General features: G+C 34.1%; 2 protein-coding genes across 3 annotated transcripts in view; both read right to left on the reverse strand.

Annotated features, from left to right (window-relative positions):
* LOC111054883 overlaps positions 1–6,771 on the reverse strand; it is a 184,759-nt gene extending 177,988 nt beyond the window's left edge. For both annotated transcript variants that reach the window (XM_039441392.1, XM_039441391.1), the window contains exon 1: positions 6,564–6,771. In XM_039441392.1, the coding sequence (XP_039297326.1) occupies positions 6,564–6,593 (30 nt within the window). In that variant the 5' untranslated portion in view covers positions 6,594–6,771. The remainder of the gene's footprint in view (positions 1–6,563) is intronic.
* Positions 6,772–12,268: 5,497 nt separating this feature from the next.
* On the reverse strand, positions 12,269–14,575 carry LOC120354355 (the record flags this gene model as incomplete). Its single annotated transcript, XM_039441394.1, has 2 exons — positions 12,269–13,561; positions 14,390–14,575. Coding segments are annotated over 2 exons (648 nt in total), but the record flags the coding sequence as incomplete, so codon positions are not given.
* Between the last annotated feature and the right edge of the window lie 2,624 nt (positions 14,576–17,199).

Raw genomic sequence — 17,199 nt, forward strand, 5'->3', positions numbered from 1 at the left:
ACTGCCATATCAACATTATTGTCAGTTTTATAAATTTTCTCCCAACAAATATTCATAAGAGACTTTCTCAAATGTAGCAATCTTTTCTTGGTAAGAAGTCTTATAGTCATGTCTCTATTCAATTTATTACATTCATTAGAGATTTTTGAAGATGACTTTCTTTCTAGATCAAACGAAACACAAACACCAGAATGGTCAGATATTAAACCTTGTTCTAAAAGCGTTACTCTAAAATAATCTGCAGATATATTTGTAATTACATTATCAAGACATGACTCATACCTAGTTGGAGAGTAATTCGTACAGTAAAGGTTGAAAGATCTCAATAAATTCAAAAATTCTTGTGTGTCTGGTTCAAAAGTTTTAAGAATGTCTACGTTTAGATCACCTGCTAGTATCAAGAATTTAAAGCCATTTACCTTACTTGTTACATATTCCAGTAATTGTTCCAAATTAACCATAAAATCTCTGAAACGGGAGCCAGGAGTGCGGTAAATACTAATTACTAGAGTATTTAATCTACCAATCCTAACAGCTGTTGCCTCACAAGAACCCTCATAACAGTAAGAGGTAATGTCAATAATATTAAAATCAATTCCTTCTCTCACAAATATTAAAGAACCACCATATGGAGTCGGTCGACAGTAAAAACCAGCTAGTTTGAAGTTTTGAGGGACATAAAAATTAATCTCTTCCTCACGTAACCAGTGCTCACTCAAGCAAATGACATCAAACTCTTTACGACTCAAAATAGTCTCAAGTTCAAGTAACTTATTTCTCAGAGATTGAATATTTAGAGCGCAAACCTTCAAATCAGAGCTACGGTCCTGTTTTCTAGTATATTCTAGGATCGTTGTGTTTCTACCTATATGAACAGGACCACTAATTAGTTTCCCCGATGACTCAGGTCATATTGAAGCTCGATAACTGTATTATTACCCTTTTCATCTAATATTGTTTTGATTTTATCAGTCATCCTCTTTTTACCTCTCCAGTTCAGGTGTAGCCCATGCCTAGTAAAATGCTCTCTTTTAAGATCAGTAAGATCTATTACCTTAACATTTTGCATCCTTCCACAATACTGTTTTATTCTACTGTTAGTTTTTCTAATCTCTTCGTTAACACATGACCACTCCGGTAAATCATATCTTATTGGTATTGTAGAAATTAATACATTTGTAAAATTTAGCACCTGAAGTAGAGAAAGCATACTTTTTAGAAAACTACTAGCTTGATTACAGTATACATCATTCGCTCCTCCAACTATGACCACATGATCATTATTGGATAGATCTCTAGTACCACTCTTAATATTATTTACTATGGGGCTGAATTTGGCACTTGGCATGATAAAACCACTAGTTGTCTTTTCAAGTTCAGATCTATTCAAATTATCTACCAAATCACGACCATGACTGTCGCCAAAGATTCTGACTACGTTTTTTAATGGTTTCATGCTAGCTGACTTTTTAAGTTTAGTTCCCAGAGAAATATCACTAGTCTTGGAAATCGTTATCTGTTTAGAGCTAGGATATGATATGTTCTTACTGCATGGAGAATCATTAGAGACTAACAAATCACAAGACTTGGGTTTTAGAAAATTACAAACTTTACACAGAATCTTCCACCTATATACAGTAGCATCAAAGTTTGTATTAAGAGAGAGACCATCCTCGAGACAGGTTGAACTACACATTTTCCTATATTTAAATACTTCTTCCAAAAAATACATTGCAAATATCTTGCCTGCCATGCGGGGCTCTGTCTGGGTTGACTCCACTTCCCTAGCTGTTCTTGGGAACCACATGAAATGGGTCTGAAATGTTAGTCTGAAATGGATGCTTCAGGAACACAGGTGGCACTCTTATGTAGAGGCTATCGACATTGAGAAGGCTTCTACTGATCACGACATGTATGATGTAAGCTCATCACATCATCCCATCTGGAGAGGAAGGATGAGCTTCTCAGACCACTGCTCAAATAAGGATGGCCATTCAGGCAAAACTTCTTGGGAGAGGTGAGGCTTTTGACCCTGAAAAGTTTCGGAGGGGCAAAAATAAAAACCCAAGAGACCAGAGATGGGTGAAACTCCAGGCACAAATTTAGGTCATGAGGCTGAGTCGAGGGTGACCAGGTGCCCTAGAGGCAATTTGGCGACCCCCTCTTCAGTGGAAGGACCTACAAAAAAGCCAGGAGTGGAACTCACGTAAGTCACGAGATTGTGGGTTGAGAGACCAAACCTCACCACTGCTCAAAGAAGGGCGGCCATCCAGGCAAAACGTCTTGGGAGAGCTGAAGCTTTTGACCCTGCATTTTTGGAGGGGCAAAAAGTAAAAACCCAAGAGACCAGATATGGGTGAAATTCCAGGCACAAATGTGGGTCAATACAATGAGTCAAGGGTAGCCAGGGGCCCTAGAGGCAACTTGGCAACCCCTTCCTGGAAGGACCTTCAAAGAAGGCCAGGAGTGGTACTCAAGTAGGTCACGAGGACCAATCAGACTGAAGAGACTGCCAAGCATAACACACTGGATTGCAACAAGCAACCAGGGGATGAATGGGATGTTAGCATAGGGAAAAACTCCTGGTTCTTGTAAAGGACACAGGTATTGGTTTGCCTAACTAATATACTACTTGGGAACACAACAAGCTTCGGTTGACGTAGGGGATTTTTGAAGCTTTGGATCCTTGAATCCGTCCCTTCAATTAATAATAATAATAATAATTCCAAATATATTTTATTCGCCAGAAAAACAATATTTTTTCATGATATAATATTTTTTTTAAAAAGCTGAAATATTTTGGTAGTTCATCATATTTCTATAGTACTGTAATATATTGTTATTCTATAGTAATATATTCCTATATTCTTGTTAGTACCTACAGTACTGGCAACGGTGCAGAGTTGGAAAAGGATAGAGCTACATGCTTTGCCTAACGACTTACAAGGACAGCAAACCAATGCTAATCAGATGCTGACTTTATATCCTGAATCTCACTATAGTGATACTAGTGATAGTATTTACTACTTGTATTAATCCAGCCAAATTACATAAAAATCATTAGGTAGATACTAATTCTGTGAGCAGTAACCTCTCACAGTTATATGGCTGGATATATTCAAATCAACGATTGTGTTGTCAAATTGGTGGGCTTTATGAAAAGATTGAAATTTCGCAACATGGATATTTTCTCCAAGTCTCAACTTGTTTTATTTAGAGTATAATCTAACCGACAGCTGATTGATTCTATAGTGAGGTCCACGTTATAATGGCAGTGTGTGATTTGCAATGGAGTTGCTATCCTTGTCTATAATTCAACAAACCAGATGGCGCTATCGTTTATCAACAATGTAGAAATTCAACTAATTGACAGAATATTTAATCTCAATCGTGAAAATTTATTAGCTTATTACATCTCTAGAAATATATTTTCTTGACAAATAAAATATGATTAACTATTTTCAACAATAATGAACAGTTAAATTGATCAGATATACCAGTATCAGCTGTTTGGGTGGCAAGGCTGAGATCTGGCAACCCTTTTCTATCTTCCTACACTGCCATTATAACGTGGACCTCACTATAGTAACTACAGTGAGGTCCACGTTATAATGGCAGTGTGATTAGTAATGGTATTGCTATCCATGTCTATCACTCAACAAAGCGGATAGCGCTTACTCTTTCTCGCTTTGCTCTATTGCCAGATCCTCTCTTAACAATTTAGACTTGATAATTCATTAACAAAAACACTTATTGACATGGGCTGCTTTTAAATTAATAAAACAAAATAAATCTTATAGCACCCTTTATTCTTTAAAAAACTTTAAAATAGTTGAACAACTAGTTTCTGTTTACACCATCTTCAGGTTCTAAAATAAAATGAAATTCAATAACTGTTTACTAATTGATATAAAACGAACATGTGTTTAAATTCATGAATTTCTTTTAACAGAAATAATTAGTCATATGAATTCAAACACATGTTCGTTTTATATCAATTAGTAAACAGTTACCGTATTGAATTTTATTTTATTTTAGAACCTGAAGATGGTCTAAACCGAAACTAGTTGTTCAACTATTTTAAAGAATAAAGGGTGCTATAAGATTTATTTTGTTTTATTCATTAACAAAATATTTCATTTTAATCATGAAAATTCATTATGAAATTATTGAAAAATATAATTTCATGCTTAATAAAATATAATTGATTATATTTTAAACGGGAATGAACAGTTAATATTACATCAATAAACCTGTATCAGCTACCGTCTATAGGAGGCAATGACAAGTCAGAGGATCGACAACATTGTTCTTCTATCTTTCTCCAGTGCCATTATAACGTGGGCCTCACTATAGTCTGATGTTTCCTATGTTCAGTAGTAAACAATATTTACAGTACCTAATATAAAATTATGGAAGAAATTACTTTTCCTTTTTATTATCCAAAACTTTTATACTCAAATTATTTATAATGCAAAATAAAAAAAAAACGCACATATGTCGACGCAAAATACAAAAATCTGGTGTGGTACACGCACACAACTTTCCTTGCTCATTGAACTGTAAGCCTCATTCTTAGATGAGAATAATTTAGGGGAATAATATAATGACGATTGGCGGCAAAATATTTGCAACTACGATCAGACTACTTTATATGTGTATATATAATTGTTTTCAGAGTACTTTTTCCTTTGTGTAAATTGTGAAATTCGATGATTTTTTCAAAAGTCGTCGAAACCGCTGTTCTACAGATGAAATATCTCGACTATGACTGTGTTCTTTTTATAAACTGCTCTACCTACCTATCTCATGCACGAGAAGGAGGTTACAAAGTCCATTTCTCAAGGATGGGGTGGACCCCCCATTAGTTTCCCAGGAAAAAGACTCATGCCAGTTGATAGAGCTGATAAATTACTATACAGGGTATGAATTTGAAAAAAATTGGTCACGTAGTTTTTGAGAAAATCGTGAAAAACATGGTTTTTAGTCATTATCCACCATTTTTCTCAATAATATTAAGGAGCTCCTGGAATTTTCCCTGAAATGAGACTCATGTCAGTTGATAGGGCTTATAAATAGCTATCCATGGTATAAATTTGAAGAAAATCGTTAGAGCCGTTTTCGAGAAAACCGTGAAAAACATGGTTTTTTAGTCATCATCCGCCATTTTTCTCAATAATATTACAGAGCTCCTGGAATTTTCCCAGAAATAAGACTCATGTCAGTTGATAGGGCTTATGAATAGCTATCCATGGTATGAATTTGAAGAAAATCGTTAGAGCCGTTTTCGAGAAAAACGTGAAAAACATGGTTTTTTAGTAATTATCCGCCATTTTTCCCGCCATCTTGAATTGAATTTTATTGAATTTCTTATTGTCGGATCCTTATTGTATAAGGACCTTAAGTTTAAAATTTCAAGTCGATTGGTTAATTAGGAATGGAGTTATCGTGTTCACAGACATACACACACACACACACACACACACACACATAGACCAACACCCAAAAATCATGTTTTTGGACTCAGGGGACCTTGAAACGTATAGAAAACTTGAAATTAGGGTACCTTAATTTTTTTTGGAAAGCAATACTTTCCTTACCTATGGTAATAGGGCAAGGAAAGTAAAAAGTAGTTGGAAATGAGTTTGGCCGAAAATACGTCAAACATAGAAGCTACATAGAATACATGCAGACAAAAGTGCAAGACTAAGTGCCGGTTGCACAATAGCCGGTTAAATTTTTATCGTGATTAATTTCACGAGAACCAATCAGAGAAGCCGTCTTTTCAAAAACGCCTTCTCTGATTGGTTCTCGTGAAATTGATCTATTGTGCAACTGGGCCTAAGCCTCACTATGTTCGGGAAATGATTCCATAGGGAACAATTCGGAATTCCCTACTTTCAAAACTCTTGCAAAACGGAGAATTTCCATGGGGAATTTGGAATTCCATACTTTTAAAACTTTTTAGCTATTTAGAATAATCATTACCTACTGACAAACCAATAAATAACTTAGTATTCTTAATGTTTGCTAAATTTTACTTCACGAGCCCAGTTCTAATTGAATTAAAATTCAAGAATATTGATTATAATTTCCTTACTACGATAATACGAGAGCAGTAAGACTATTCACTATTCGTTTACAGTAACAGTAATTAAAATTTTAAGTCAATTAACTGGGCACTTGAGATGAAACAAAGCCATAACTTGATGTTCTATCTATGCGATAATATGCTAATGAATAAATTGGGTAGCCTTAATGTTTTCCGAATTCATACTAGAGGTACCTATTAGAATAGTGAATGATTGAAAGCATAGGGCGCATTAGTTCTGGAAACGACAAAATCCTACATAACGTTTTATGCTATTGTGCAACACTCCCAAAATTCCAGCTATATAATTCCTGAACAGGCTTAAGAACGATTTAGCAACGAAAGTACATTTTCAAAAAATAATTTTCATCATTACTACCATCTGATAGATGATGCAACAAGATGAAGTTAGGTGGAAGGAATGGATTTTTTTTTTGTAATTACATTAGTTATTATCTGGTGATGAACTTACCAGTAAAGTGGCTCGGAAAACCACCGACATTATGACTCCAAACAATACCAACTAGGTGGTAATGGCAATTAGCAATACTATTGTTAACACAACAGGTAGTTGGAAGTTTGATGCACAACACTTGCAAAATGGACGTTGAATGATCCAGAATCCAGAAATTCAGGACTCAGGACGTCAGGACAAGTCGAAACACAAAGAAGATCTACCCACGCGTTTTTCAAGCAACGCCTGGACGCTACCCTTCCCCTTGCTAAACTCCGGTCCGGATTCAGCTATTCACAGCCTTTTCAATCACTGCCTTCACAAAGCGTCGATGTTCTTTCTCAAAACAGGAGCTTCTCTTTGTCTCAGAAACAGAGTAACGGCCAGCAACAGTCACAGTTATTCAAAAGTATTCTTTGAGTATCTATAGTGAGGTCCACGATATAATGGTAGTGTACGATTTGCAATAGTGTTGCTATCCTTGTCTCGTTCAACAAATGTAAAAGAGTTGGGGGTTAGTTTTTATTTAGGTTATATTTAATAATGTTTTATTAGGATAGGTTAGGTTTTTGCTTTAAAATTGCAATATGCTAGAAGGGGCTAGGGTCTAGGTGGAGTTATGTTTTTTGATGTTTCAAAGCACAGAATTACAAGGAGTTTTATAGGAGTATTATAGGAGTTTTCTCTGTTTCAAAGGTAAAAGGATAGGTTAGGCGGTTAGGATTTTGCTTTGAATCACATGTTTGTGAACATGTTCATGAAATGAACCACATGTTTGTGAACATGTTCATGAAATGAACCAAATGTTTGTGAACATGTTCATGAAATGAACCACATGTTTGTGAACATGTTCATGAAATGAACCTCATGTTTGTGAACATGAAATGAACCACATGTTTATGTTTTGTTCTAAAGATGACGAATAAATCTAAAGTATTAAATGTGAAAGGGTTAGAGGTTAGGTTTTATTTAGGTTATATTTAATAATGTGTTATTAGGATAGGTTTGGGTTTTGCTTTGAAATTGCAATATGCTAGAAGGGGCTAGGGTGCAGTTAGAGTTATGTTTTTTGATGTTTCAAATGTGAAAGGATAGGTTACGGGGTTAGGATTTTGCTTTGAAATCTAAATTATTAAATGTGAAAGGGTTGGGGGTTAGTGGTTAGGGTTTTTCTGGATTATATTTAATAATGTTCCATAAGGTTAGGTTAGGTTTTTGCTTTGAAATTGCAATATGCTTGAAGGGAATAGAGTTTTTTTCAAATAGTCATGTTTATTGATGTTTTAAATGTAAAAGGGGAGGTTGAAGGTTCGGTTTTTGTTTTGAAATGACAATATGCTGACTTGGTTATAGTGTTTTTTAACATCAGTTAAATAACAGCTGTTATATTTTATTAATTATATTTTTCAAAAGTACTCTTTCTTTTATTAAATAAAATAATAATAAATTGATTATTATATTGAATTTAATGATAAATCATCATTGGATAATAATATCTTCATCAAATAGAATGACGATTGGCTCCAGTTACAGTGCTCGGTAACCATCATCACAAAGAACGTTACATTCAAAGATCTGACTGAATGGAACGGGAAAAACCCGTTGCTAACGCATGCGCGATACGGTGCTGTCTGAGACAAGGAGTGGTTTGTCTCAAAACGGAGTCTTTCTAAGCTTACCACGTTATAAAAAAACTGATTCTACGTAATAAAGATTGACCGAATATTAATGTTTGTGAGATCATACTCAAATACAGAGCTGAACCAATCTTCGCAGTGCAGGCTGGTTGCTTGGCTGACACGGCCTACGCGCTGAGACAGCAAATAATAGCAGCGTTGGTGGGAATGCGAGCGGCCGCAGTAGCAACTTCCACCCAGCAATGAATGGTTGGCGTAGTTCCACCTATAGTGAGGTCCACGTTATAATGACAGTAGTTGTCCAACTTTGGAATTGCTATCATTCGACAAAGCCGGTGGTACTATCCTTTTCTAGCTCCACAACGATGCCAATTATGTTTTTGACAGTGTAGAAGTATGATTAATTAATTAATGCAGAGAATCGGCATCGCTATTCTCCTATCTTTATCCACTGCCATTATAACGTGGACCACACTATAGTGGACAGATTCAAGATCAATCCAGTCGGTTAATTTGAGTCCTCAGACATGTGTCTGAGCCGAGCGGAGCGGCAGTTTAGCTTCATTCGAATTCATCAGTTTCAGTTTCATTCCATACCAGTTTTATCAGGTATTTACCATTTTTGGTTTATGTTTCATTTACTCGTGTTTTAATGTAATATGTATTTTAATTATTAGTACTCCAATAGGTAATCTTATATTTCATATAGAAACAGCATATTCATAGTTTTCAATACAAAAGTGAGATCATTATCTGCTTGTCTCATGCATACTTCTGGTTAATAATGGGTGTTTTAAAAAGGACGCACATCAAAGTTTGAGGGAATATATTTTCTGTAAAGGGAATATTTTGTTCCCACAATTAACAGTTGGCACTACTGTACTCATTGTTGAACCGGCATGCACCATTTTACATTTACTAGTGCTTGCCTGCTTGGTACTTGGTAGTATTCATTTGTAATCTGTAGTGTCTGTGTATGTTCAACTATGGTTTTTTCAAAGGAAGAACATTTATTATTGAAAGTTATTTCGCATATAAATCTTACGAACGAGTGAAAGACAAACAGATGGTGTTGTGTATCACAACCTTATTGAACAATTTATAGCGTTGTTAGAATTAGATGATCGAGATTGTTGGTTTCAGCAGGATAATGCAACATGTCATACTTCTGCTGAAACGATGAATATGTTACGAGAATTTTTTGACCATCGTGTGATATCAAAAGGATTGTGGCCGCCAAGATCCCCAGATCTTACTCCAGCTGACTTTTTTCTTTGGGGGAATTTAAAAAGTAAGGTTTTCAATAACAATCCTCATACACTTGACGAATTGAAGGCTAATATTGAAAGATTAAAATTATTTCTGAGCAAACACTACAAAAAGTGGCTGCAAATATTATGAAACGTGTTCGAGCCTGCATTACTAGTGGAAGAAGCCATTTTGAACATTTATTGTGAAGTTTTAAAGGTAATTTGAATATAATAAAGGTAATAATTTCATACAGCATAACTTTTAATTACTTTAATAACTTAATGTAATAAATTATTCACATTCTCAAACTTCCATGTGCGTCCTTTTTGAAACACCTGTTATTAAGGACTTGAGCTCTAGAAAACAAGAATGGGTGGACAATCAATCAAACTTTTATTTATTATTTTTGCCAAGTCTATCAGGTTCAATAATTGATTCAATACCCAAAATAAAAAAGAAGTCTGATGTATGCTATTTACTAATAAAATATACCTGATTTTGAACATATAACCTGATTAAAGTTTTTTTTTTTAATTTTTCCCATTTTAGGGTGAAACAGTGAGTGAGAGAGTGAAACAGTAAGTGAGTGAGAGAGTGAAACAGTAAGTGAGGAGAGAGAGTGTGAGAGTCACACCAAACTATCACTTTACTATCCTCATACCAATTGCACAATGTTTTGTGTATCACCATCTTAATCTAGACTCCATCTAGAGTGATAGGTCTCCACGGCCATCTTAATCTAGAGTGACAGGTCCCCCAAGGACATCTATCTTTATTTGAATTCTTTATTCGAAAAAATAATTAAACAATCAAATATTGTAAAATTGCGTTGCAGTACGGTAGTTAAAAACGTGTGTCTTTTGTCAGCGGTTTTAAAATACATATTTATTTATTGATAGCTATCTCTCATTGGAATCCTAGTCTAAAGAGATTGTCTAACTTTTTGTGTAGTTGAGAAGTTGATATTGTGGTAATTATTCATATTGAATGAAAAAGACTAAGAAATTGTCAAAAAAACACTGATTTTGTCAAGAAATCAGTGGTTTTTTGACAATTTCTTAGTCTTCTTCATTCAAGATTGTCTAACATTCATAGAGAATAGTCTAAAGAGATAGTAAAGATATGGTCTAACATTGCATAAACATTTAATTATTTGATAAGTCGGAGCTGAAAGCAATGAATAGGTAGCTATTTGAAATTCAATGTTGCCTACTAGTTTTGAAAGGACGACATTCCAACAAGAGATTGCTTTTCTGTTCTTGATGAATCAGACTCACTTTAAACATCTACCACAACAATTTGTGCAATGAATAGTAATATTAAATTGATAGATGAAATATAAGATTCATAATGTCCATAATAATTATCTACTTGCTTATTTCCTGATTTACGAGTGTATAAGAAAAGTTGATTCCAACTAACACTAATGAGTTTCAACTTTTTAGAACACTGGATGTGATTAGTAAGGAGAATTCATTTCAAAATAAAAGCTCAATGATAATAAATCAATTTTATTGAACAACTTTTAATATATTATTGTCTTGTCCATACAAAGGAATTACCTCAGAACAAAAATAGCATGTGAAGGGTACAAATAAATGGTGGTGTATCAAACATAAACAATGACATTTATTGTATGGATTGCACATTGTAATAATATATATATTAAAGAGCCATACACAGGATGAACCTGTAATTTTTTTGAACTCAACAGCTCAGTATTAGACAAGATTGAAATTTATGATTACGATTGAACAGCTGCTGTTACATTTTAACTACAATGAAATGACGAGATGACAAGATCTAACAACTATCAAGTAAATATCTAATCAGGGAATTGAAGTGGTATTGAAATATCGATAGTATCGAATTTCAGTATTGATATACTGTAGAAAATAGAGGTGGGACCAATGTACAGGAATAACTATCTACAGTAATAAACTAAGTGACTAATAATCAACACAACTAAAACTAAAATAAGGCATACTGGAACTTGGTAAATGAATATTCCCTTCTCCTTATAGAGCTACTACAATAAATTATTATTCTAATAAATACCTAATAAGAGTTAGGCTGCAAAATTACTGTGAGGAAAAATGTTTTACAAGTAATAACTCAAAAGTTGTAATAGAAATCAAGAATCCAATATGCAATCTGGAATGTCAAGAAATGGAAGTTTGCTATGGGCCATACACAAGATGAACTTATAATTTTATTTAAACTCAACAGTTCAGTATTCAACAAGATTGAAGCTTATTATAATTATGATTGAACTCTGTATTTTTCTTAAGAAAACTAAGGCCCAGCTGCAAAAATCCTGTTACATTTTAACCATGATGAAATGAGATGACAAGATCTAACAATTATCAAGTAAGTATCTAATCAGAGAATTGAAGTGGTATTTGAATATCGATATACTGTATAAAATAGAGGTGGAACTGATGTACTGGCAATATATATGTACAGTAATAAACTAAGTAACTAATAATCAACACAACTAAAATAAAGCACACTGGAACTCAGTACTATCAATATTTTCCTATCTATACAAGTGATCTCTGTTAAACTAAGTGCCGGTTGCACAAGAGCCGGTTAAATTTTGACCGATATTAGTTCCTCGAGAACCAATCAGAGAAGCCGTTTTCAAGAACGCCTTCTCTGATTGGTTCTCGTGAAATCAATCACGGTTAAAATTTAGCCGGCTTTTGTGCAACCGGGCCTAAGGGCCGGTTTCCGAGCTCGGGATTTGGCTAAGTTCTAAACATCTGGAGTAGGAAAATTGACTTTCCGATTGGGCATAGTCGCAGTCCACGTTTAAATTAAATTTCGAGAAACTAGAAAATTGAACACAAAATAAAAATAAAGAGAAAATAGAGTAAAGTTTCAGCTATTTTGAATTATTTAGGAATGCTTCATTCGTCAAGGAAAAACGTTTTCAATTATAGTAATGAGAAAATGGAGATTATCAAAAAAACTAAGCCCCGTTGCAGAAACTTAATTTTCTGACTTCAGCTGTTTAAAGTCTAGTACTTAGCTATATCCCGACTCGGGATTCCCGAGCTTGGAAACCGGTTCTAAAAGTAAACTACAGCCAAATTTTGTATAAGTTCTATGCTTCTATTTTCATAATTGGTGATTGCATGTTTGTAAGAACACAACAAATATGAATAATATCATCAATCAATGGCATCAAACTCATTGGAATGTACTTTAAAATACCAAATATTTTAATTCGTTGAATGCAGTGTTCAACGTGAATTCTTACACTTGCCATGTTGTATGTTATTTCCACCTCTTCATGAGTGAGGATTCCTTGATGTACAAATGTTGGTGTCACAATAATTGAGTTTTTGATAGCTGTTTCTATCCCTGGAAATCCCTTATCAGCTAAAACAATGTCGCCCGGCTCCAGTAAATTTGGGAATCCACTGTCAATTGTTATGAAAGTGTCAGTAGCTCTACCTCCATAACATTTTGATACAAAAGAGATGAATCCATTAGGACTAATTCCTACTAGGAATTTCACGGTATAGCAGCCCTTATAATTTGGGTACAACCAATTACGGTGGCTTATTTTATATGGTTGCTCGCATTTTATTTCTGTGCAATCAATTATAACCCTTGTCGAGGGGTAATGGTTTTTGAATGCTGGCGGCATAGTAGAATTCACAAAAAAAATCGAGATGGCCAGAAGATCAATCCTCTAGTTCTCTGCGCAATTTCCTTCGTAATTTGCTTGAAAATAGAAGATGCTGTTGTCGAATGGACCTGGAACAATACACCCAGAGCCGCATAGGACAAGCCTAACTTCAGCTTCATAAAAAATAATAAGAGCCTATTCTCCTTACTCATCTTCGTTTTGGTTGCACTTAGCAAATTTAAAATGGTGTGGAATATAGCATATGATACCCCACATATACTTGATAACTGCTTTTCATCATTGATTGATTTGAATCCATAGAACCCATTTATGAGTTCTCTCTCGTCAGTGAATGTTTCTGCATCTCTGCTAGGTTTTGAAATTCTGCTGGCCCCTGTATTGAAGTAGATGTTTACCTGAGTTGATACAGAGTTTTCAAATCTCTCCACAGAAAATACAAATGTTTCACATTTGTAAACGTTGCTTGCCTGTAACAAAATTCAAGACTGTTTTAAATTTAATCCACCCAGATAATGATTAATCATACTTCAAGATTAACCTATTCTAAGATTCAATATAGGCCCAATCTCAAATTTTACTCAAATAACAGTTCACACATCATTGCAGTTCGAATTTACACAGACTCCCATAAATATTTCTGTTATGTCTGTAATTTATGAATAAATAAATTGAAACAACTTATTGTGAATTCTGTCACCACCAATGTTTATCATAATATAGGCATATGTCTTGGACTAGAAATTTTGGATGCATGCAAAATATCATCATCAATAACTTTTGGTTAATTTCTTACCCTCCTTATAGCAGGAGGTTTGCGCCCAACGTTTTCATAATAATTGAACAAGCATTAGCGAGTTCTCATTTTTGACTTACTGAAGGCCAAAGTTGTCCGTCTGTTTGTATGTTCTACAATAACTTTAGAAAGAATTGATCAATCAGCTACAAATTTTGAAAACATATTCTTTGAACCTTTTTACAGGTCAAGTTGGTTGGACAACAAAATTTAATCACTTCTTCGTCCTTTTCAGGATATAACAAAGAACATTGGAAGTGCATAAAAATAAAATTGTTTTGATTTATGATTTAGTCAGCTGAAGAATTCATTGCATGAAATAATTACAGTTTTCCATTTATATATTCATTTATAAAATCAGCTGAGGCTATTCGGAAGCTAACATACAGACAGTCCTTAATGCATTGACACGTCATGATTTCAGCTGGTTAATAAACAACATTATATTTTACAACTTTTGCATCAACTAACTGATACATTCTCTTGTTTTTGTCTCACTTACCTGGATGCATTTGTCTTTAAACTGTTTATCAACAACAGGCGGTCTGACATCTTCAATTTCTGGAAGATTTTCTCCAGCTTCTATATCCTTATAATTTTCCAATCTTTTACGTTGCTGAAGTCTACTAAATCTTCTTGTATCATCAGCTTTCCTCTTTCTATAACAGTCTGGAAATATTGAAGGCACTTAATCGGAATGTAAAGGATGGTCATTCTTGTTTTTGCTGATAAAATGATCACTGCAAATTCTAGAATTTTTTGATGGCTGCCATGGGGTTCCATCTTCACTGAAAAAAAAAGGCAACACAAATTAATTTTTGAATACTTAAGATAATACATAGTAGGCCTATTTGCAAATTTGTATCTAAATTATTGATAAAGAGATAAATTCAAAGTATACTATTCATAATGGAAAGTGGAATTGATGGCAACTTATGATTGAGTTAATCTTATTAGGATTATCAACTACAATTTTTTTAGGGATCGATTTGTTCTTTTCAAGGAATGGAAAATAAAATAAAAAAAATAGTGAATTCTTTTATTATTCTTGTTAAAGCAGGTCCCAATAAGCACATCCTCCCATTTTATAAGAGATACTGTAGTAGAATTTACTATATCATTTCACAAAATTGATAATTAATAAGTAGTCTTATAATCGCACCAAACAATATCACAACAGCTTTTTTTAATGAAATTATCATAGTAAATTATGGTTGATTTTCTAAACAATAATATAATCATTATCTTTGTAATTAGTACTGTTTTCCTAACGATACAAGCTGAAATGCCGCACTGTGGTACCTGTACATCTTGAAATAGAAATAAAAGCAAAGATGATAGCTACAACACCCTTTCAGAGTTGGCCTACCATACATTTCTAATTATTTCCATTGGCAAACCCTACAGATATTGTTACAAAATATGTGTTTGAAACACTGATTATAATCAATTGCAGGCTTTATGATTAATAACTGTTAATTATTTATAGGCCTACATACAGTAAACAATATTAAACATAGCGTTCCCTTATGCTTTTAGGTTATCTTTGTAAAGTTAGGTTATCTTTGTATATGGCTTGTTTTCATAGATAAGAATTGATTCATCAAATACACAGATTTATACCATTTGTAAACGCTTTGGCAATAGTATTTTAATAATATCCTCGCATTGAACAAGTTAGTCTACTAATTAAAAATCCACTTTCTTGTCGCTCCTTCTCCCATGGTCTCCCAGGAAAACAATAATATACAACATTTTTTCCTTCAGTATTAACATAGGTGTTATGACAGCCAACTACACAACAATTCACTTTACTTTTAGGCATTTTTTATTTTTTTAAACAGCAATAATTTTCAAAATAAATCATTACAAATGAGGTATTTTTACATTCAAATAATAGCCGCTCAGCCATTGTTTTCCTTTGAGAGTTACACATATTCTCCACGAGAGCACTGTCGGCGTTTCTCCTGTTCCCCTCGGGGCCGCGGAATTGGAAATATCTGGAACTCAAAATATCAATGTTAAATGTCCTATGCTTGAAAACTGCTGCTGGGTGGAACTCCGAATATTTGTCAGACAGTGAATTGGAAATATCTGGAACTCGAAATATGTTGCTAGGCGGAATTGGGAGTATCTGGAACTCAAATTATTTGTTTGTCAGATGGCGGAATTGGAAATATCTGGAACTCAAAATATCAGTGCCAAAGTGGGAGTACTGGTAATGTGTTTGTTATTGAGAAATGGTTCAAGTCTGACTTATTTTTTAGAATGATATGGACTAATTAGCCCACTTAGGGTAATTCATAGCTCATTATATATCAATTTTGGATGAAAATATTGGACTTGAACTTTAAACAGTAGAAACAATTTGGCTGATCTTTTTGGACTTGTTTTTCATTATCAAAATTTGGGAATAGAATACTTTTGGACCTGGTCTGTCGTTCTTTTTCAATTATATTCATATGATTTGCGATTGCACCAAAAAATAAATGGAAGTAATATAATATTTACAAACATGAGAGTCAGTTTCTTTCTTGTTATAATAAAGATTTTTTTATTAGGTAGGCTACATTATTGCTACTTCATTTTATAACTAATACCATAACCAACCGTGAAAACACGAATTAAAATTATATTGGTTTATAAAATAATAGTCATGTACATATTATGCAAGTTTTCAAAACTCTGTTATCTGTTTCAACAAACAAGACTGACGACTGTTGATGTGTTGATGAATTTATTTTAGGTTAACTATAGAACCCTTCATTTGTTTTGTGATAAATTTGTTTCATCCCACATCTACACAGTCTCACTAATAACGATCAATATTGTGAATTCGATATATTTCCAATTCCACATACTTCCAATTCCACAAGCTGACAAGATATTTTGAGTTCCGCCGGTCTGCACAATATTTGGAGTTCCGCCTGTCAACATATTTGGAGTTCCATATATTTCCAATTCCAGTCAGCTGCAAGATATTTTGAGTTCGAGATATTCCCAATTCATGCGACCCTTCCCCTCGAAGTCGTCGAAAACGATCTCATCGAAAACCAGCTGAAAAAATGCTTAGCGACAAGAAAGAAATTTTGCTTTTCTAGGTTGGTCACTCTGTCACAGAATAGGTACATGATGGAAACTTGTAATCAAACGCCTATCTAACCAATACTTTTTACATGACGCAAATACTTTCTCGTCACATGACCTTGGGAAGTTCCAATCCTGGTCTTCTGATTGGCTCGTGGCAGTGAATGAGATCAATTGATCCGGATCAATAGAGTGATCCGGACTCCGAACCTACCATCAATACCA

This window comes from Nilaparvata lugens, chromosome X (genome assembly GCF_014356525.2).
Source record: "Nilaparvata lugens isolate BPH chromosome X, ASM1435652v1, whole genome shotgun sequence".
NCBI lineage: Eukaryota > Metazoa > Arthropoda > Insecta > Hemiptera > Delphacidae > Nilaparvata > Nilaparvata lugens.